The sequence below is a fragment of the Nothobranchius furzeri genome, chromosome 5 (assembly GCF_043380555.1).
Source record: "Nothobranchius furzeri strain GRZ-AD chromosome 5, NfurGRZ-RIMD1, whole genome shotgun sequence".
NCBI classification, from domain to species: Eukaryota; Metazoa; Chordata; class Actinopteri; order Cyprinodontiformes; family Nothobranchiidae; genus Nothobranchius; species Nothobranchius furzeri.
The window spans coordinates 47331333-47353323 of NC_091745.1; the positions used below are offsets into that span (position 1 = coordinate 47331333).

The 21991-nt window shown below is 44.4% G+C and overlaps 2 protein-coding genes across 6 annotated transcripts; one reads left to right on the forward strand and one right to left on the reverse strand.

Moving 5' to 3' along the window:
* Positions 1 to 2898: 2898 nt before the first annotated feature.
* On the reverse strand, positions 2899 to 21614 carry LOC107378791 (tRNA (guanine(10)-N2)-methyltransferase homolog). Of its 5 annotated transcripts, none has more exons than XM_054740458.2 (15): positions 21396 to 21605; positions 21004 to 21121; positions 20811 to 20880; positions 20569 to 20695; positions 13832 to 13905; positions 13631 to 13712; positions 13465 to 13557; positions 13222 to 13356; positions 12981 to 13137; positions 12802 to 12882; positions 12517 to 12681; positions 11901 to 11973; positions 11609 to 11743; positions 5665 to 5785; positions 2899 to 3151 (listed from the first exon to the last, which is right to left on the reverse strand). In XM_054740458.2, exons 1-15 carry the CDS (start codon positions 21531 to 21533, stop codon positions 3011 to 3013), a joined length of 1710 nt encoding a protein of 569 aa, XP_054596433.1. In that variant the 5' UTR covers positions 21534 to 21605; the 3' UTR covers positions 2899 to 3010. The 5 variants fall into 5 exon arrangements, with proteins under 5 accessions (XP_054596433.1, XP_054596434.1, XP_015804682.3 ...); XM_054740459.2 differs by having other exon boundaries at positions 21501 to 21600; XM_015949196.3 differs by lacking the exons at positions 20569 to 20695; positions 20811 to 20880; positions 21004 to 21121; positions 21396 to 21605 and adding exons at positions 14042 to 14107; positions 14391 to 14659.
* On the forward strand, positions 14949 to 16812 carry LOC129163332 (actin-binding Rho-activating protein). The gene is made up of 2 exons (XM_054740463.2): positions 14949 to 15067; positions 16139 to 16812. The coding sequence occupies exon 2, from the start codon at positions 16153 to 16155 to the stop codon at positions 16657 to 16659; it is 507 nt and encodes a 168-aa protein (XP_054596438.1). The 5' UTR covers positions 14949 to 15067; positions 16139 to 16152; the 3' UTR covers positions 16660 to 16812.
* Positions 21615 to 21991: the final 377 nt, after the last annotated feature.

Genomic DNA, 21991 nt, shown 5'->3' on the forward strand with positions numbered 1-21991 from the left:
AAGATGCACTAAACTTTCTTTTTTCAGAACAAAAGTTTGAATTTCACACAGCTGCATGAGGTGAGGCTTGTGCTGATTTGTTGCAGACTAGTGACACATCTTCTGCTTCACCTCTACCAGACTTAGATATGACAGATCTCATCTTACCTGGGTTATCAGTTTAAGACTGACCCGAGGGTGGAGGGTGCAAGGCGAGGAGGGGTGGAGAACTAACAGGTGTCCAGACTGCCCTGGCTTCAAACAGGTGCACAACAGCTGCACAGCATATGTCTGTGTCTGTGTGTGTGTCTGTGTGTGTGTGTGTGTGTGTGTGTGTGTGTGCGTGTGCGTGTGTGTGTGTGTAAACCCTGGACAGCACCTAGCTGTGCTCTCTGAAGTCTCCCCTCACACACTTATCACACCTTTGCCTACTGAATCACACGAGGCCACACAGCCTCCCTGCACATGTGCACACAACACTTCTGTCAGAGTAAACCAAAAACCACAGCTAGCTTTGCAGGTCAACAGGCTGCTAGTTAGCTGCTACGGATCACTAGTAAATAGATGCTGTGAGCAGCAGATCAGATACGGAGTTAGATACCCACTGGCAGTCTTTATTTCAGCAGTAAGGACCATATCGCTGAGGTTTCAGGCAGGTGGCCAACGTTAGATTCTTGTTTATCCCAAAAACAGCAGCAGGTAAAAATCCACTAAATTACGACGGTGGCACTGGAGTTAAGTGCTCGCCCCGTAATCAGAAGGTTGCAGGTTCGAGCCCCGCCCAGTCTGTCGCTGTCGTTGTGTCCTTGGGCAAGACACTTAACCCACGTTGCCTGCTGGTGGTGGTCGGAGGGACCGGTGGTGTCAGTGCTCGGCAGCCTCGCCTCTGTCAGTTCACCCCAGCTGTGGCTACATTGTAGCTCATCCCCACCAGTGTGTGAATATGTGTGTGAATGACTGATTGTGTTGTAAAGCACCTTGGGGGGTTCCAGGACTCTAGAAGGCGCTATAGCAAATACAGGCCATTTACCATTTACATCTTTGTTGTTGGGACCACACTTCAGTGCTTTTGTGAAGCTATGATCTCTCAGGGTTGAAATATTTACATAAAAGTTCAGCTTGTTTAAAGCTTATAGTGAGGTTAGGGTTTACGTTTTAGGTTGTGTGTGTGTGTGTGTGTGTGTCGTTGAGGATCAGCTGATTCAGCAAGATGAGTGCCAGCTCCAGACTGATGGGGGTTTAATCAGGAGTTAGCGTTCCACAACAGCAGCACTCTCCTAAGGAGTTCCCCTTGGGAAAGAGAGAGGAGAAAAGGGCCAGAGGTGAATCATAAGAGGAGTGATGTTAAGTAGAGGAACACTGAGAGAGACAAGATCCAGTGGGAGTAGAAAGTAAGTCTCAACAAAAAGCAAATATAAAACAACTCGGTGGTTCGAGTGTGACCATTATTAAAGGTTGGGCCTCACCTATTATCACCGAAAGGCCCGAGGGAACGGATCGGCTGCAGTTAGTGCCCAAAATAAAACAGAACCAGATCTCACAAGTATAAACACGTTCAGACAGTTTCCTCAGCGTCTGGATAGTATTACTGTGTGTAGAGGATCCCCGTCCTCACACCCCCACCGCCTAATTATGGTCTGCATCAGTGGAGACAGAAGCAGGACTCTGGAGAGCTTGTTCTATCACTGTATGGTGGCAACACACACACACACACACACACACACACACACACGACAGCTGACCAAAGGCAGATAAAAGTCAAACATTGAGATATGACGAGATAAAATCAGCGGTTTAATACAAGATAAACGTACCCATCCTAAAGGGTTAGAACGAGCTCCTGATGGGGCCTGCCAGGGTTTCGGGGCGGCGTAAGAAAATCCCCGCTCCCCATGGGTTATCATGCATTGTGGGTACAGACAAGAGCAGGCGATCAGCTGGGCTCAGTGATCTTGACCGCACATGAGGAGTGATTTATCAGGTCCTAGACACGATCAATCTTTATTTATATATTATTGATGATTTTATAGACAAAGTCAAGGACTTTGAGTTGGACCTGAAAGACACAGAGAGCCTATATGAGCCAACAGGAGTCATGTGACTGCACCTCTCTGGACTCACCAGGAACCGATCCGCAGCAGCCAGAACAATATGGAGTCCGTTCACCTCCTAACTGGGTCAAGTTTGGTAGTCCAGTCTGAAGGTGATGAACGCCCGGATGACTGATTCCAAGTGAGACCGGTTCAGAATACGTTTCAGACGGGTTAACCAGCATCACCTTCTTTTAAATACGGTTTTAATCATTTAACAAATGACTTCCCTAAAAGACACAATTTGTTCCACTTTCTGTAAAATGAGCTCAACACAGTTTGACAAACGCTAACAAAGTGATGAAGACATCCTGTTTAGAAAACTGAGCTCACCAGCGAAGCACCTGGTTAAAAACCAGTTTGGAAACCATAAAAAAGGCACGATTTGTTCTACTATGGGAAGAAAGAGGGACATTTGTTCCCCACAAAACCAAATCGGTCACTGAATTAAACATTTCAGAGTTAAATGGACTAAAAATGTCACAGAAATGCGTCGACACCAGCCAACCTTTGCATCAAGCACAAAAACTGAGCTGCTTTCACACTCTGACCAAATCCCGAAGTGGAATAAAACCTTCAGTCAAAAAAAAGAAAAACCCGCAACAGTCACAGAAATAACTTAAATCTGACCAAAGTCATAACTGTAATAGACGAGCAAGTTAAAGATGAAGGCCAAAAGACTCGTGTTATTTCTGAGACCATGGAGGGTTTTTCTTTCACTGACTGAAGTTTACTCCACGTCTGCATCTAATAAAGACAAAAGCTGATTCATTCATTCTTTTCAAGAGCCTTCTTATGATAAAACTCATAATGTAAACACAAACAAAAGTACTTTAAAATGTGATTTTATTGCTACATAAATAATAACAATAAACATTTTTTGCCCATTTTCATAAGTGAATATTCATTTGCTGAAGTTCGTCCTAAAACCTTGTTAAAACTCATTTTCCATCCACATCTGCTCTTGTGTCCTCTTTGCTGCTCCTTTTGTTCAGACCGCTGAAGTACTTCTCTCTGAAGGCGTTGTGTCCGTGGTAGGGGCTGCAGCGGGGGTCCGGCGCACCAGCCAGGCCGTCCAGTTCCTGTTGAACGGAAAATAATGAAGTTTCTGTGTTTAACGCAAATAACGACTTCAGCTTTGCTGTCAAAACTAAATATTTAGTAAGGAACGTGGAGTGGTTGCATCTTGAGGTTTTATAACTTTTCTGTATTTTCATTCAAGCACAGAAACGTCTGAGTAGACATTCATGAACACATCTAAAAACCGTAACAATATGGCGTTTGTCTTGGCTGTGAGGAAGCTCCTGATGGGCAGAGACATGGCGGGAAGGACGGAGCGCTGAGCTGGAAGTGAGCACTCCAGATTTGGTCCTGCAGTGTTTGCACCACCTTTTTTTTCACTTTTTGTTGCCAAGCAACCAGGAAACATGTCCCATGACCGTTCGGAGGAGACAAACTCACTGTAAGCCCAAATTATAAAGGGCGTGCTGTGTTTGACAAGTGTGTGCAGCGGGCTTCTGCCACCTCGCTTTCTGATTGGCTACATGTCACATTCGTCAGGCAGCTCGCTCGTTTGTCTCTAAAATCAGACAGAGACAATCCAACATGGTTTTATGATTGGATGTGTCCCATCTGGCTCCCGAGCCGACCACGGAGCTCTTCAACATGGCCGATAGTATCACCATGGTAATCCAGGGTGGAGGGGTTAAAAATCTGAATAGTTATCTTTTCGTGAAAATCGGGCTTTAGAAAAGAAAGGATGACGTCCTCTTTCCCTGTTCTGTAGAAATCTCCTGCTGCCTACGTTTAAAGGTCCGCTCCCAAAAAGCTCAGAAAGCGTCTCTCTGGTTAAGCAGCTCAGTACTGAGGCAACACGAGTGCAGATCCAGGCTGTGTGTTCCTGGAAGGTCCAGGCTGATGCTTCACCTCACAATAAGCCGACCAATCAGGGAGGCCTGTGTAAGCCAATCACACCCGTCTTAACAGAGCAGGGAGTCGGTTTTTCTGACATCAAGATTAAAATACACATTTTGAGGAATTTCGATGTGTGCCTCAGCTTGTGATATATAATCACGGAGTTGGAACCTCAACAACAAATTCAAGTGGAATTTGAGTTTTAAAAATGTGGATATGAAGGAAATGCGGCTAAGCCTTCAGGGCAAGGCCTGATGGACACCTTTTGTTAGGGACACCACCCTCTGTGGTCTGAACTCATCGAACACATGAAATAGTTTAAATGTGCTCCTTGAATGGCCGCTGCCTTTTCTCCCAGAGCTTTGAAGTAGACAAAACGAGGCAGTTATGGGTCCAAACTAAAACAACGGTATATTGTGTGATCAATTAGCACTCAGGACACGTGTCAGTTTAGTGTGGCAGGCAGCCATCTTGAATTTAGGCCTAGTCCACACGTAGCCGGGTTTTTTTTAAAAACGAATATCCGCCCCTCCAAAAACTTGCTTCCACACCACCTCGTTTAAAAAAAAAAAAACTGTCCACACGTACCCGGATAAATACGTTAAGGACATGCCAGACCTGTAGGCGGCAGTACTTCCCCCGTTCTTAACCTCGTCCTTCGTCTGTGGTCTTCCGCAAGGAGCAGTAATTCCGCTTGCAAAAACAAACAAGCAGAAAGCGCTTGGACCATTGATAAAGCGAGCGCAGCTCTGAGGGCATCCATGCTGTCGGCTAGTGTAAACACAGGTCGCACACGTGATGTCAGCAGTTTTTTGTCGCGGAAAGTGACGTTGCGGACCTTAAAACTCCGGTTTTGTCTGTCCACGCGCAGACACCCAAAACGGAGAAAACGCAGATCTTCACTTTGGCCGGAGTTTTTAAAAAGATCCGTTTTCGTGTGAAAAAACTTTGTTTCCGTGTGGATGACAGGCCAAAACGTAGAAAAATATCTACATTTTGGCAGATCCCCGGCTACGTGTGGACAGGGCCTTAGTTGGCCAATAAAGTGATGAGTAAATGAAACCGGTGGTCATTTCTGCCCAATCCACAGATTGATCTTCACAGACTGATTAACAAGTGAGGCTAATAATAAAGGATCTCTGGTGAGTCAGACGCTGGAGTATCCGAGTCACCAGTACACAGTAGATCACGTCACGCTGTAAGATGCTCTGTTCTCCTTAAAAAAGGAAATGTTAGAAGCCATTAGGTCGACTCCTTCACCATCAGAACACAGATGAAAACACACGTCCAAGTCACACACACACACGTGCTGAAAAAAGCCCAGAAACATCAAACTGTGAAGCCTGATTAAAGCATGCAGGCAGAGCCACTTTAAAACCTATTTGGAAGTAAAAACAGAAAAAGTGTAACCTGAGACAGATACCAGTCAGATAAGATCACACTTCATGTTAACAGGAACGTTTATGGGAGCAATTTGGGGTTTTGAAGTGGAATGGATGTCAGATCTAAAGATGGATGGCTTTCCATAAGTCATGTGATTAGACCATTTAGGGTTCCAGTATAGAGAAATGGGTCAATCACAGCCAGATGGGGCGGACTTACTGCAGAGGGGTGACATGTAAAGACACATGCACATACGTGTACACACACCATACGTACATAGTTACAGACACACACACACCTTCGGTTCTTTGATTTTCTCCATGGTGATTAGGCGTCGTGAAGTGTGGCTGGAGAGCGTCTGCTCACAGTTGCTGACTAGCTGAAGACAAGCATGATGAGGAATCATCTCCTCACAGTACCTGGAGAAGAGCCAAACAAGCACAGCTGCTCAGAAAGAAACAAAGATGAAACAGATTGATGTTCCTTAACAGAAACTTCATAATTACATCCATTTGTGACATGAAAACATAACAGATCTCTGGCTGCTTCTGTCATTGGTACAACCCAGCGCTCTGTTCTCTCTTTGTGTCCCGATCTCCTCCTCAAATAAACAAATCCATTACAGCGGTGCCGCGGCGGCCTACAGGCTGAGGCTCCCCTCGAGGTGGAAAAAGTGAACGTAAGCTGACAGCTTGACTGCTCGCTCTGTCATCAGTCAGCTAGTCCAGGTTAAGGACTATTAACAGAGGATGATGTATGTGTTTGCACATTTGTGCCAGCAGCACCTTCTCCTAAACCACCACCAGACTTTTATTGTAACGGTCTGCCCTGTTGCCTGGGTCACAGGTGGGACTTGGAGGTGGGGGTGCGCTAGGTTGCTGTGGCAACACTCAGCCATGTAGCCAGATGATAACTCAGTCCAGCCAATAAGAACCAGCTACTCTGGGATTGGCTGGCCTCTTCTGTTGGGATTATCCAAAAAGCAGAGACACTTTTTCCATGAAACTCTAGTTTCAGTCACAGCGGCTCTTCCTGGATTACCCTACGTCAGCCATCTTCAGCTGCGTCTCTGCTCAAAAGCTATAATTATCACTTTCTCACTCGTGGCGAGAAAGACTTTGTGCTCGGCAACACTGATGCTAAAGTGCACTGCCTCCAGAATCAAACAGCAGTTTGAACCTTCTAAACCTCTGATTAATAATCTAGGATTACCTAAAATGTCCCAGCAGCAGAATAATCCAGCTTTCTGTTTTCCTAGGAGTTTTATGAGGTGCTTTTCACACCTGCAGTTTTTAGCTGTTTAGTCCATACTAACAACCAGTTTCAACTCTTAGGAATCGTTCGCCATATTTGTAAACGATTCTCTTATCAATTCCAGTCGGCGTGATGACATCACCACACACGTTGTGAAGCTTACACTTTTACTCAGAGGTTACGACGTAGCCAAGGCTTCCCTGGGGCGCACTGACAGAGGCGCCACCGGTCCCTCCGACCACCACCAGCAGGCAAGGCGGGTTAGGTGTCTTGCCCAAGGACACAGCAGCAGCATACTATGGTCGGAGCTGGGATCAAACCTGCAACCTTCCGATTACTGGACAACCCGTTCTACCGCCTTAACTGAGTCAGCCTGGACTTCTGAGAGCACACAAGCTACTAGCTAGCCAAAAGGAACTATAGCTGCATTTTCACTTCAGCGGCTCTGGGAAATGCTGGTTTGGTCCCCCTCCTGTCCCCTTTCAGGACTTTTCTAGGTCATTTCAGCAGTGAGTTACATCGCTGATCAACGCCAAAAGGCATCCACAACCATTAAAAAAGCAGTATTTTGTCAAATGTTGGCCCATTTGGGAAAGGGAAGAGCATCTGTGGCGTAAAAACCACCGTTTTTCACACAAAGCAGTGTAAATTACTGCGTTGTGTTTTTTTGGCTTTGGAAATTTAGAAATGGCCTCTATTGCAACGTCACTGCTGCTTTACTTTTCTTCCATTCTGCCGATATCCTTTCACACTGAGTTATAACTAATCAGCATGAGTTAACCACAAGTCTCACTCACCAGCTTTACCAGGCCTTTCCTAGTCCACACCCCTAACCCTAACTCCAGACCTGTACTCGGCTGGACCCAGAAAAGGCCCAGGAGGTGGTGATTCAAGCCAGGGACGGTGAAATGGAGACGAGCATTAAGGTGTGCTAAAATGACCTGGAAGTGCTGCTGATGGGGAAACGGGTCTAAAGTAGCACCGTCATCCTGAATCACAGTAAAAATGGCAAACGGCACTTTCTAGACTAGAACTACTCCAGGCGCTTCCAACAAAACGCTCATTCACACACTGGAAGCCCCGCCCCCAAACACATCTGACCAATCGGCAGACGTAGCTCCAGAATGTGGTTTGTGGAAGCAGATTTTGGTTTGTTTACAGATTTTTTGTGAGAAAGGAAACAAACAAAGAGAGGGCCGATGCGAACAACTCCGAGGTGTAAAAGGGAGGTGGATGGGTACACGGTGCTGAAGAACCTCTTTCAGGTGGACAAAATGGACGAGTTTCTGCTTCAGGCCATCATCAGCTTCTCCCAAACGACAGGAAAATCAACCGAGTCAGATCAGAGCAAACAAACTACAGGTATGAAGCCCAGTTATGAACTTCAAACCAAACAGAACTGATGAGTGAACCGAGGTTATTGATGTGAAACTGTGAAGACTGAAGTTGGTTCACTTTTCATCTCTCAATTAAATCATCATGAAATGATTCATCAAAACCAGATAAAAGGTCAATAATTTAAATAACAACCTAAGTTTTTCCTACTCTGCATTCTGTGTTTCCTTCCTCACCTTCTCCTGTTTCTAACCTATTTAGTGAACTTCTGACTGAAGAGTGACGCAGCATCATCCTCCCTCGTTTATCTGCAAGGGTGAAAATGACTGACCCGGTCCAGATCCTGTCTTTTACTGAGTCACCTGTCAACACACACACACACACACACACACACACACACACACACACACACACACACACACACACACACACACACACACACACACACACACACACACACACACTGTCCCCACTGTTCTATCACGGTCACAGATTTCATGTGGGTGGGGGTTAAGGGAAACCCAATAGCTTCCCCATAGAGCCCCAGATTAGACCCAGGAGACAGGCTACGTCTGGGCTTACACACACACACACACACACACACACACACACACACACACACACACACACACACACACACACACACACACACACACACGCGCGCGCGAGCGTCAAAAAGACACAAAGGTCAGCTGGCAGACCATGGAGACAGATAATTCATATATCTGACTTGGCTGCCTGGCCTCACATGTTTATTTTGGCAGAGCCCTCTGACAGGCACGGTGTCGAGCGCTGACGAGATGAGCAGCAAAGACCAACGTGTGAACATGAGTACACAAGCGCACTCACACGTAAGACCACACACATTCATACTTGTGTACAACAGAAAATCAGAGTGGTGCTAATAGTACAGGTAGATGTGCTCCCTAACTCTCACATCAACTAGAAAACAACAACGCAGCACGGTTATCTCATCCCCCTCCTTGTCTTGTCATCAGTGATCAGAAAGAGCTCTGGCCCTGTGGGGGGTGCTCCCTCGAAGGTCCATTTTTGCAGCAGTCTGTTGTGGTTTATGGCTTTACGGTTGAACACCTGCACTCCTTCCCTTTCTGCCAAAGCATGGAACATTTAACAATACCCAACCTTGTTTTAGAAATGCCAACTTGCACAGCAAACCTGTAAAAGCAGCTCAGTTGGGTTTTCCGTGGCCCAGCTGATGGGAAAACCTGGACACACCTGTACTTTATTTTGTGCAAACACTGTCATTTACACAGCTGGTTAGCTATGGCAGAAAGGTGCTTATTGGAGTGTGGATGTTACAGCTCTTAGGGGAAATGCTGAGGAATACAGTTCTTAGGAAAACACGTGAGTTAGAGAGCTCTTTGTGAGGAGCTCACGCACAGCTGTGTCTCAGTAAAACTCTTTATTTAAGGTATTTATTTCAAATGTGATCAAATACACATTTCTGTATGATGGGAGATATTCAGTGAAGGAATTAACCCACTAACAATGCAAGCGAGTGAGTGTTTAGTGGGATGAGACTGCCCCCTAGTGGTGTGAGTTATTATTTAAGAAGAAGCACTATTTAATTTCTAGGGTGGGTTGTTTGAAGGGTCATATCTGTCCAATATCTGAACATTCTCAGTGGGTGGAGCTGGTGCCTATCTGCAACACTCATCGGGTGAGAGGTGGGGGACACCCGGGGCAGGTCTTCAGTCCATCACAGGGACACACAGAGACAAATAACCAGTCAACACTCACTCACACCTAGGTACATTATAGATGGTAAATGGCCCGTATTTGATATCGCGCCTTCTAGAGTCCTGGAACCTCCCATGGTGCTATACAACACAATCAGTCATTCAAGCACACATTCACACGCTGGTGGGCATGAACTACGATGTAGCTACAGCCACCCTGGGGCGCACTGACAGAGGCGAGGCTGCCGAACGCTGGCGCCACCGGTCCCTTCGACCCCCACCGGCAGGCCAGGCAGGTTAGAATCGCTGTACTGGCTCCTCATATGTTTCAGGATCCATTTAAAGGTTCTCTTAATAGTTTTTAGGTGTCTTAACGGTCTTGGGCCTTCTTATCTTTCAGAACTTTTACCTTACGAACCCTCGTGACCTCTGCAGTCCTCTGGCAGCCGTTTCCTTGTGATTCCAAGAGTCAGGACGCATACCCACAGCGAGGCGTCCTTCCAGTTTTATGGCCCTCGTCTCTGGAACAGTCTGTCAGAGGACCTCAGGGTCGTAGAGAATGTTTATGCTTTTAAGAGCAGGCTTAAGACTCACCTTTTTACCATAGCTTTGAATTGATATCTGTTTTCAGCTGCATTGCTTGTTTTATTTTTTTTATTTTATTATTTATATTTTAGTTTTATTAGACATTTATGTCCTAGTGTTTTACTATCTTTTAATCAGTTTTTGTAGTTATTTTACTATCCATATTGGCTCTAATTATTTTTATGATACTTGTTTGTTCGTGCCAGTGTTTTCCTCTGTGGGGCCCTCTGCCTCGGGGGTGGTGGTCGACCGTGGCGGCCTGGGCGCACCTCGGGGAGTGCTTAGGCGGTGGGGGTTTTTGCCCTACCTCCCTGGGAGCCCTGGGCTGGTGCCTTGGCTGCTGCCGTCAATCAACTTCTACCGAGGCAGATGGCTCACCTGATGGCGGGTCGTTCATTACGTAACCCATCTGAACTCGGCCCAGTGTTTACTTATATTTTATTTATCAATTTTTATGTTTTGTGTGTGCATGTTTGTATTTGTTGTGTGTGTTCCTTAGGAAATGGGATGTGGGATGTGTGTGTGTGTGTGTGTGTGGGGGGGGGGGGGGGGGGGCAACTGTCATAATTATTTTTATCTTTTTGGGGAAATGATGGGATTATGGGTAATATGGGGTAATTTTAACCTGTAAAGCACTTTGAGCTGCATTTTTGTACATGAAATGTGCAATACAAATAAAGTTTGATTGATTGATTAAGTGTCTTGCCCAAGGACACAATGACAGCGACAAAGTGAACGAGGCTCGAGCTTGCAACCTTCTGATTACGGGGTGAGCACTTAACTCTTTATAAATAAAATGACTGATTGATTATCTCCTTTGCCACCGTTATCCCTTATAGAAGCTAATCCACAGAGAGGTGGAACCGGCAACCTCGCTGCAAGGCAGCAGTGCTGCAAACTGAACCACCGAGGGGTCATTTAACGCACAGATTTAAAGTACGATAAAGTTGTTGTAATTAAAATACCAACTGAGAAAACAGCAACATAACTTGGAAATCCTCGTTTTCTTTTCTAAAACAGGATTTCTGGAAATTAAAAACCCATCAAAGATCAAATAGTTCATGAAAACTGCAAAAAGGAAAATTAAGCAACTAGACATCTTGCACATACGTTCAATTCACAGAGCAAAAGAGTTGAAATGTTACTCATTAAAGATGAGACACACAATCTAAATAGCCAACTGTGTGAGTTAGCAGATAAAAATGGCTTTTTATGTCAGTTTAATCAGTCAGTGAACTTAAGGCATGATTTAATCCTCACTGCTGAATGCTGTTAAATGATTTTCACCAAATTAAAACAAGAACCAAAAGTTTGTCAGCTGCCATAAAATCAGAGTTAAAGCAGCAGCTGAATAACGTGTTTACTCACTCGGGCCTGTAGACGGGCAGCCAATAAACGAGCCTCCCGCCCACAACCAGGTGCTGGGCGGAGAAGTGTAACAGGTCTGCAAAGATGTCGCTTAGGTTGTACGCCTGCGAGACGGGAACGTGGGAATCGGCGTAGCTTCAGAGAAAATAGAAACATCAGAACACTGCGGTCTTCCCAAAAGGTCTGAACATCCCAGAATTTACCAGGAAATTCTAGCCTGACTTCAAGATCTCAGCCAAGTCTATTACAGATGGAGACAAGAACATGTTTATGGAACGTCAGGTGTACGTACCTGCCATCAGGGGCTTTAGCGATGTCCTTGTGGGAGCCCGTTTTCCTCGTTGATTCTCTGATTCCATATGGAGCTAATAAAAAAACAGAGTGTGTGTGTGTGTGTGTTAGAACGTCACTTCTTAGACATTTCGTTATTCTTTCACTACTTCTGAATAAGCTGTCCTTCTACACACGATAACCTGTAGCTGCGTCTATCACACCTTCACGAGACGTTCAGGGAACTCTGTGAATTCTAGCTGCAGTGCATCAGTTACAGACATGTTGTGTTTATTTCCCTGCTGTGATTTTTTATGTTTGAAATGAAGATTTCATTCATTCATTCATTCTAAAAGGAAACAAATGAGCATGAACCTGAATAAACACTGGACATGGGTGTGTGTCACAGGATAATAAAATACTCGGATACCAGGATTCTCGCTTATCGAAACAACGCCACAGCGAATGTGTGCTGTAATCAAAGCTAAGGGTGGTCCAACCAACGTGATAAGTTATTGTTAAAAAGACAAATGATAGTGTTTGTTATATTATTTATAAGAGGGGGAAATGTTTCATATTTACTGTAAATGTTGTGTTCTGCTGGTAGGTAATTCATTTAGAACAACTCCAGGACCTACGGTCAGTAATGATGGCGTCAAACAGAGCGGCGTTCCTCCACACCGGCTTCGATGCGTCCGACACCATCACATCCACATACATCTTCTGTGTTCCGTACTGCCGCAGATTCGCTCTGATGTTCTCGTCGGGACCTCGCCACTTCTGGTTTTTACGGCTGGACCGACCTTCAAAGCCAAGGCATGGCTGTTAAATTTGTAAAATTGCAATTTGGAAAATTCTTTATTTTTTCACAGCTGAAGGACATCAAGAGACACATCGCCAACTGTAGCTGGAAGTGAACGCACCTTTGCCGTGAATAGTGTTGTAATCAATATCTGTTCCACAAACATAAGCTCCAAAATGAGAACACGCGACCAAAAGACTCCCTACGGCGGACAGAATCAACACAAAAAATTTACTTTTTAAAATTTATTCTGTGACTGAAACTTTCTGTGAATTTCTGCATCTGACGGTATGAAGTCACCTGTGCCAACAAAAGGGTCAAAAACAAGGTCGTTCTCTTTGACCTTAGCATGGTTGGTCATGATGAACGAGAGGCCAGCATCCATGCTGGTGTTGCCAATGAAGTGTCTGCTCTTCACGCTGTGGGAGCGAATCAGTTCCCGCTGACCGTCTGCAATCTGATCCAGTAGGTTACAAGAAGCGTTTAGCCGAGAAACCCCTGATCTCCTTAGCTTCACTTAAACAGTCAAGCGTGATCTCACCCATCTGCCAAAGTAGACGTAGTTGGGATGCTCTGGGATGTTGTTGGGATCTGTGCCGTAATCCTCCAACAGACAGAAGATGTGCTGAGGGCTCTTCAGACTCACTGTACCTTCAAATGGAAGATATTCCAAAGCCTGGAGCAGAGGGAAGAAAAGACTCTACAAGATGTCCATTCTCTCGTTTCCATTCCAAGCGTGTGTATATATTAAAGATAGTTTTCTTTCTTCTTTCTAACTACTCACATCGATCTTTTTGATCCTGTCTGCAAACAGCAACGTTTTGTTGAACGTGTAGACGTTAATTCTGTAGGTGGACTCTTTGTGCACATATGGACTCTGTAGAGTAACATCCTGAGGTTAGAACAAAAATCAATGATTTTCTGCTCCAAAGTGAACTAAGCAGTCGAACCATTTTCTCTGGTGAGTAGTTCAAAAGGGATGTTCTGAGTTCACTGTGAGTGCGTCCGCGCCCCCATAACTCAAAAGCAGACCTGGAAAGACGACATGGAATGGACTACAACTAGATAACGTGATCACTGATTGGGTTCTGGGAACTTTTCCAGGTCTGTCATAACATTTTTTTTTAATTGAATCCAGCTAAACCACTTACTTAGCACAAACAGATCTGGCCATGACACTGCGAACATCTTCCTCTGTCAAACTGTTCAGGCACCAGAAAGGGGACTAAAAAGCACGCACGCACGCACGCACGCACACACACACACACACACACACACACACACACACACACACACACACACACATTAAAATCTTACGTACTTGCTTCCAAGTAATAGGAGTAACATCGAGCCATTGAAACCTGTTCATTGAAGTTTTCACACGGAAGAAACGGTTTTGCTCTGAGAGCCAGCAAAGCCTTGATTTCCTGTAAGACAATATTATTTTCCACCAAATGCAGCGTTTTTACAGAGGCTAGACACACAACATGGTGATAATAACACAGACAGAATACATGCGTGAAGCTGTAGAAAGTCAGCAAACATACAAATAAACTTTATTTTATATGAATACACGATTCACAAACATTCGACTTAGCGTTAGCAGGAGGCTAATGAAGCTACATGAAACAGCGGCCACCGCGTAGCCACGAAGAGCCGTAAACAACCACTAAAGGTCAAACAAACACTGAGATGGTTTCAAAACGTTACCGGTAACCTGAAATCCAGATTATCGTGAGCAAGGTGCAATAAATACTGAAGGCATGTTCTACTACAGGAAGACGCCATGTCTGATGCTCACTCATAACAAGTCCGGGTTGAAACCAGGTCTCAAACACAAAACCAGGTCTCAAACACAAAACCAGGTCTCAAACACAAAAAACACTTATTACCATATTAAACGGTAATTACACATAGCACATTCAGTAAACTAAACCAGTGTGGTTTTATTAGTCTTCTATTACAGTTATTTCTTAAATCAACTTTGAATTATCCAAATATTAAGTAAACTGTTGAACATTTTATCTTTTATTTTTAATCAAAGTTTTTAATAACTATATAATTATGGCTAGCGTCCTGGACACGCAGACGTAGATAAACTCCCTCCTTTAAAGGCAGTAATCTGCTTAACACCGCAGATAAATCACGTTTGTCGCGCACACCCTCCTCTCATCGCTGATTGCTTAGCTTATCGTCTCCTCCTCCCTATTGGCCAAAACTGCTGTCACTCAACGGGACTGCCTGCTGATCGAAAAGCATTTAAAAGCTGCTCATGTCAGCGGAACCGCAGCTTGTTTGTGAGAAAGTAGCTACAACAGTGGACATGGTTGAATTTTGGCAGTGGTGAAGCGTTGCTGCAGCTCAGACCGGAACCAAATCATTTCTATGTAAGTTGGACTATTATCACTAAATGTCTGTGAAGGTTCTCAGTCATCCAGGTCATTGTAGTCTAAGGAGCTTTGAAAGAAAGTGTCTGGACTTCTTTGAGTTGCTCATCCGAGAGGGTTTTCTCCAAACACAACATACCAGTGTACTTCAGGCCCAGCAACACACTCAGACAGAAACTGGTTCACCCGAAAGACAAAACTCCTAAACACAAACAACAATGTGGTGTATGCTGTACAGTGCAGCGAGGAATGCCCAGACCTCTACATCGGAGAAACCAAAACAGCCACTTCACAAGCGAATGGCACAACATAGAAGAGCCACCTCCACGGGACAGGACTCAGCAGTTCATTTGCATCTAAAGGACAAAGGTCACTCTTTCGAGGATGCCAACGTTCGCATTTTGGACAGAGAGGACAGATGGTTTGAAAGAGGAGTAAAGGAAGCCATTTATGTCCACTGTGAGCAACTATCTTTGAACAGAGGCGGTGGTGTACGACACCAACTGTCTGCCATCTATAATCCAGTTTTGAGATCCCTTCCCAGATGCCTCAACACCCACGCATATCCTGGGCCATCTGACCTCAGGAATTCACATGATAGGGTGGGGCCAGGCTTCACAATGAGCTCACCCGAAACTCTGGCTGAATAGGACCCACGCCCACCCTCACACCTGGGCTCATGTGTTTATGTAGAAGATCATCAGGGGGTCTTTTGTTCCCTCTTCGTTTTGAAACTCCCACTGGGTTTGAATCTGGGACTCTCCTAGCCTGGCAAGCCAGACTAAATAAATTTATTATTTAGTGTAAATGTATTATTCTTGCAAAGCAAGAATTTGGTCTAGTTCACTAGGCTAGGACTCTCCACCATTTGACCTTAGAACTGAAGAAGCCTCTCGGATGAGAGGTGAAACATCTTCAAGCAACTCAAAGAAGTCCAGACGCTTTTCTTTCAAAGCTCCTTAGACTATGATCACTAAACGTTGGTTTTGTCTGTCAACTTCTCAGATTTTTATTTTGGACTGGTATTCATTCAGCCTGTTGTCTATTATTTTAATTAATTATCATCTACAGAGTTGTTGTCAGTGATGGGGACCAACAGCCAGATCTCGTCAGAGACTGAAGATGACATCCACCCTCCTGCTGGGCTGCATGTCTCCGTCAAAGGTCTGAAAGAAGGCTGGCAGAAGTGGTGCAGTGAGCACCAGGAGCAGCAAAAGCACAACCCTTTCAGCCACAACACCAGACTGAGTGTGGTGGTCCCTCAGAGGGGCCAGGATGACTATGGAAGACCTCTACAGGGGTCTCTGACAGAGCGGCGTGGGCAGGAGGCTCACACACACATCAGTGATGAGGTCCAGAGGCTGTGCAAGGAGATAAGGACCATCGGAGAGCTGAAGGATGGGGGCGGACGCAGCAGTGGAACAAAAGTGGTGGCTGTAGAATTTGGAAAACTTTTTGAACATTATGTGACGATCTCCAATAAACTGGTGGGGACTCTGTTACGGGCCAGAAAACAGAGACTGGTTGAGTTTGATGGGGAGATGCTCTGGCAAGGGAAGGATGATCATGTGGTCATCTTTCTGGTGGAGTGAGCACAAGCCTTGATTAACAATGCCCTCTACCTCGACAGCAGGGTAGTAAATGTTACACGGCCTGTGCTGCTCTCAGGTTTACGTGTTCATAGCAACATTTGCAGATTACACCCAGTTAGGTGAGGCTATGCTATGTGGGCGTTTTATTACAGCCTGTCCAGGTGTTCAGGAGGTATTTTGCTAATGAACTCTGTCCGACTGACTGATTTACAGCCTGATGATGGTGATTAGCACACCTGCCAGGATGAAGCTAACCCAAAGATGATGAGTGGTAAATCTAGTGGTTCATGTGAAATCCAACCAGTGTTTTCATAAAAAGCTACGTGGTGCTACAGGATGAACCGGAGCCGGCTGGGCTCCACAGCTCGTATTTATCATACGAGGGCAGTTTGAGTTTCTGTAAGCCACACGGTCAAAGAGACACAAGTTTTTATGCCAATTAAATGTTAATCAATTCCATTCATGAGCTTTTAGTAGTAAGAAGAAATCGCACAGTTAAGAGTTGTAATGTAAAAATCAAAACTTCTGTGTAATTCCTCAGGCTTTAAGCACCGACTGGTGCAGCCGAACCAACAGAAAAACTCAAAAGTCATTACTTATTAGTACCGTTTATTCTAAATTAAATACATATATACAGCAAAAATAATAATGCACATATACTTACATTCAGTTTTTATTAGCAGTGAAGTTTGGCCGTGCGTTACGGTTGAAACTAGAATTCTACCCCCAGAAGTAGACCCATCCAACAGGAAATGACACAATATTTCATCCTATTTATGTTCTGGTTCATGTTTTACTAATTTTAATCTTTTCTTTTATCATCTTGTTTGTTTCAGTTTTCACAGGTTCAGTCACAACCTGACTGTCACTGCAGGAGCTGAGGAATAAAATATCGCACTGGTTATGTCACAACATCCATTTTCACATAAAACCCTTTCAGCATTTTTATTAAAACAATAAATAAACAATCTGATGCACAATAACAACCGTATTTCAGCGCTTGTTGGGATTATGTTATGCTATCATTTGAGTCGGAGGATTACGCTTGTAGACACTTTATTCATGCTTCGTTTCAGCTAAACTGCAGATTAGAACATCTGAGATGTTCTGAGAATAAATGAAGATTTTGTTTGGTGTCAAACATTAAAACATCAAACTTTCACTGTGGTTTCAGATTTTGTTTCATGCATGAGATGTAGAAACAAGTGGAGTTATGCTGGCAGCTGTGTCTGAGTCGTGACTTTAACAGGTGTTTTGGGTTTGGTAGGAGTTATAAATGATTCTTCTAATCTCATTGGTTCAATTTCAGACATTTTGTTATTCCAAAACAAGTTACTGGAAATTAAACAGTTTGACCTTAATTTCACCCATAACAGCAGATTCCTGGGTCATCCCAGTGACGTACGCCTCCTCACGCACACTAAAGATTTATATTTGGCTCCTTTTAAACTCCCAAATGTTTTTAGAATAAAAGATAAAGTGGTCACATTCAAAAGATGAAAAATAAGTCAAATACTGTCTTTAGCTGTGGCCAACCGACTATAATCCCTGTGACAGCCAACAGGACATCTGCAAGATGGATGAAGACAAATCCAGCGGATCATTTTGTGTTGAGAAGTTCGATCAACTGATCTGCCTGAAAAAAAAAAACCCAATAAAGTCAGGCATTAGTCGTTACCGCTGGTGCTTCCTTCCTTTCACCAGATCAGGATCTAGGGAACAGTGCAGCTTAGCAGGAAGTATGAGCACCATTAGCACTTGTAGCACTTAGCTTGTGGACTAATCTGAGAAAACGTTTAAAGTTTTGGTTCATCGTTTAAAACATTTAACATTCTAAGGTTTTCGTTTTCATGTAGAGTCTGGTTCTGTAAACAGAAGAGCTGATTTTTCTAATCTGGAGGGAAAATTAATTTTGTCAATAGCAGACAGCACCCTCTGCTGGAAAAGAGATGAAGTTCAGTCCAGGTGAAGCTTTAACTTAAACTTATATTCCTGAACTAAATTCTGCATTTTTGTGGTTTCAGAAGTTGTTGCCCCCTACACCCAGTGATGAAAAACACACAGAAACTTCACACATTTCAAAAACTAGAAATATCAGTGCTGTTTGTGGTTTTTACACAACCTTTGACGAAAACTTCAAGGAAAAACACCATCTGGCAGACATTTATCAACTAAAGAAATAATGTTTTTAGATGCATGCAGGAGTCTGTTAACGCATCATTTCGAGTACAACCCGACATGAGAACAAATGTTTGTTTCTTACCAGCAGCACACTTACAGGTGCTGGCCAGTAAATTAGAATATCATCAAAAGGTTGAAAATATTTCAGTAATTCCATTCAAAACGTGAAACTTGTACATTATATTCATGCAATGCACACAGACCAATGTATTTCCGATGTTTATTACATTTAATTTTGATATTTATAGGTGACAACCAATGAAAACATCAAATCTGGTATCTCAGAAAATTAGAATATTCTAAAGGCCAATGAAAAAATGTTTGTTTCTCTAATGTTGGCCAACTGAAAAGAATGAACATGAAAAGAATGTGCATGTATAGCACTCAATACTTAGTCGGGGCTCCTTTTGCCTCAATAACTGCAGTAATGCGGCGTGGCATGGACTCGATCAGTCTGTGGCACTGCTCAGGTGTTATGAGAGCCCAGGTTGCTCTGATAGTCGTCTTCAGCTCCTCTGCATTGTTGGGTCTAGCGTATTGCATCCTCCGCTTCACAATACCCCATAGATTTTCTATGGGGTTAAGGTCAGGCGAGTTTGCTGGCCAATCAAGGACAGGGATACCATGGTCCTTGAACCAGGTGCTGGTGGTTTTGGCACTGTGTGCAGGTGCCAAGTCCTGTTGAAAGGTGAAGTCTGCATCCCCATAAAGTTGGTCAGCAGCAGGAAGCATGAAGTGCTCTAAAACTTCCTGGTAGACGGCTGCATTGACCCTGGACCTCAGGAAACAGAGTGGGCCAACACCGGCAGATGACATGGCACCCCACACCATCACTGACGGTGGAAACTTTACACTGGACCTCATGCAACGTGGATTCTGTGCTTCTCCGCTCTTCCTCCAGACTCTGGGTCCTTGATTTCCAAAGGAAATGCAGAACTTGCTTTCATCAGAAAACATAACTTTGGACCACTCAGCATCAGTCCAGCCCTTTTTGTCCTTGGCCCAGGCGAGACGCTTCTTGCGCTGTTTCATGTTCAAGAGTGGCTTGACACACGGAATGCGACACCTGAATCCCATGTCTTTCATGAGTCTCCTCGTGGTGGTTCTTGAAGCGCTGACTCCAGCTGCAGTCCACTCTTTGTGGATCTCCCCCACATTTTTGAATGGGTTTGTCGTCACAATTCTCTGCAGGGTGCGGTTATCCCTAGAGCTTGTACACTTTTTTCTACCACATTTTTTCCGTCCCTTCGCCTGTCTGTTAATGTGCTTGGACACAGAGCTCTGCGAACAGCCAGCTTCTTTAGCAATCACCTTTTGTGTCTTGCCCTCCTTGTGCAAGGTGTCAATGATTGTCTTTTGGACAGCTGTTAAGTCAGAAGTCTTCCCCATGATTGTGGTGCCTTCAAAACAAGACTGAGGGACCTTTTAAAGGCCTTTGCAGGTGTTTTGAGTAAATCAGCTGATTAGAGTGGCAGCAGGTGTCTTCTATATTCAGCCTTTTCAGAATATTCTAATTTTCTGAGATACCAAATTTGGAGTTTTCATTAGTTGTCACTTATGAATATCAAATTTAAATGTAATGAACATTGGAAATACATTGGTCTGTGTGCATTGCATGAATATAATGTACAAGTTTCACGTTTTGAATGGAATTACTGAAATATTTTCAACCTTTTGATGATATTGTAATTTACTGGCCAGCACCTGTAGTAGTGGGGAAAAGCTTACCGTGATAAACCAGTAGGAGTTGAGTCTGTAGAAGAGGCGAGACATGAAGCCCATTTGACTGGCAGGTGCAAGAACATGGAGATGTAAGTGTGTGACAGAACAGAAGGGAGGCCAGTGGAAACCAAACCTGCCCAAATAAACACCAGATTCTCAATGATGCGTCCAACGAATCCCATCTTTCCCAATGTTAAACCATTAACAGCTGGGAATCTGACAGCAGCAGAGGACTGAACGTTCCCAACCTGACGTCCGTGAGATCAGCGACACTGTTTCTTTGGAGAATCTGTTTCCCCACTTCGACCATCTGCTTCACTAGAAACAATAAAAGCACACACTACGTGTTAAATAATGCTAAAATCAATACTTTAGCTTCACTTTTACCAGCTACAGAACAGAATAACAGCACAATATAATAGGGGACAGCAGCTGATGTACCTAAAGGCACGTGCTCTTTGCCGAGTGATTTACAGTTTCCAACGTGTTGGTTTGGGACTACCAGGTAGTGATGTGGAGCTCCGGGTTTAATGTCTCTGAAACAAGACAGCTCCTCGTCCTGCCCCGGGAGGAAAGCACACATTTATTATAAAACACTTGGTTTACCACACTGGATTTTAACATTTGGGTTCAAGCAGACATATCTTAAAATATAGCTAGGAAGGCTCCATCCTGACATCTAAATGTGAAGGACTCGCGTCAGTGTTTACTAAAGCACTCGCAGTAAAATGTTGGCGTTAACGATTCACAAGAACTAGGAGCAGTTTATGTGAGAAACATGCTAAAGCTAGGTAGCGTAGAACTCAAAATAACAACGACCACATAAATCTCACGGAGTGCAGAAGCTCCGTGCCCATTTCCTGGTTTACAATTTTGCAGAAAATGCACTTCTTGTCATAAGCCCCGACTGGAACACCGCTGGGTTTGGAAACACCAACTTGAACCGGCTGCTCTGCCTCCACTTCTGCCATTGCTGATCTGTCAAAAACCAGGTTTACTACTCGAGCACAGATGTCATCGAGCTGGAGGAATTCAGGAACAGGACACGCCCCGTGTACGTCTTTTGGAATCGTAGGATGTCCAAGGAAGATCCCGCCTTTCTCGCCTCTGATTGGCTAGAAGCAAGGGCGTAGGAACCGGGGGGGACGGGGGGACGGGTGGGACGTGTCCCCTCCAATATTTGACAAACGCGCATTTGTCCCCCCCCAATAACATGGAGAAGACTCGCGAGCTTTTATTTTGAAAGACACCGCGGACTTCTCTCCGACACAGCCCCTCCCCTCAGGGAGTTAGACAGGCTGGATGAGAGAAGCAGGAGTCAGAGAGCCGGGGCAGACACAGGGAGACAGACGGCAGCAGCTTAGCGAGTTCCTCTCATGGGCAAAAAAAGAAAGAAATGAATCGTGAGTTGGTAATAATTTAGTCCAAG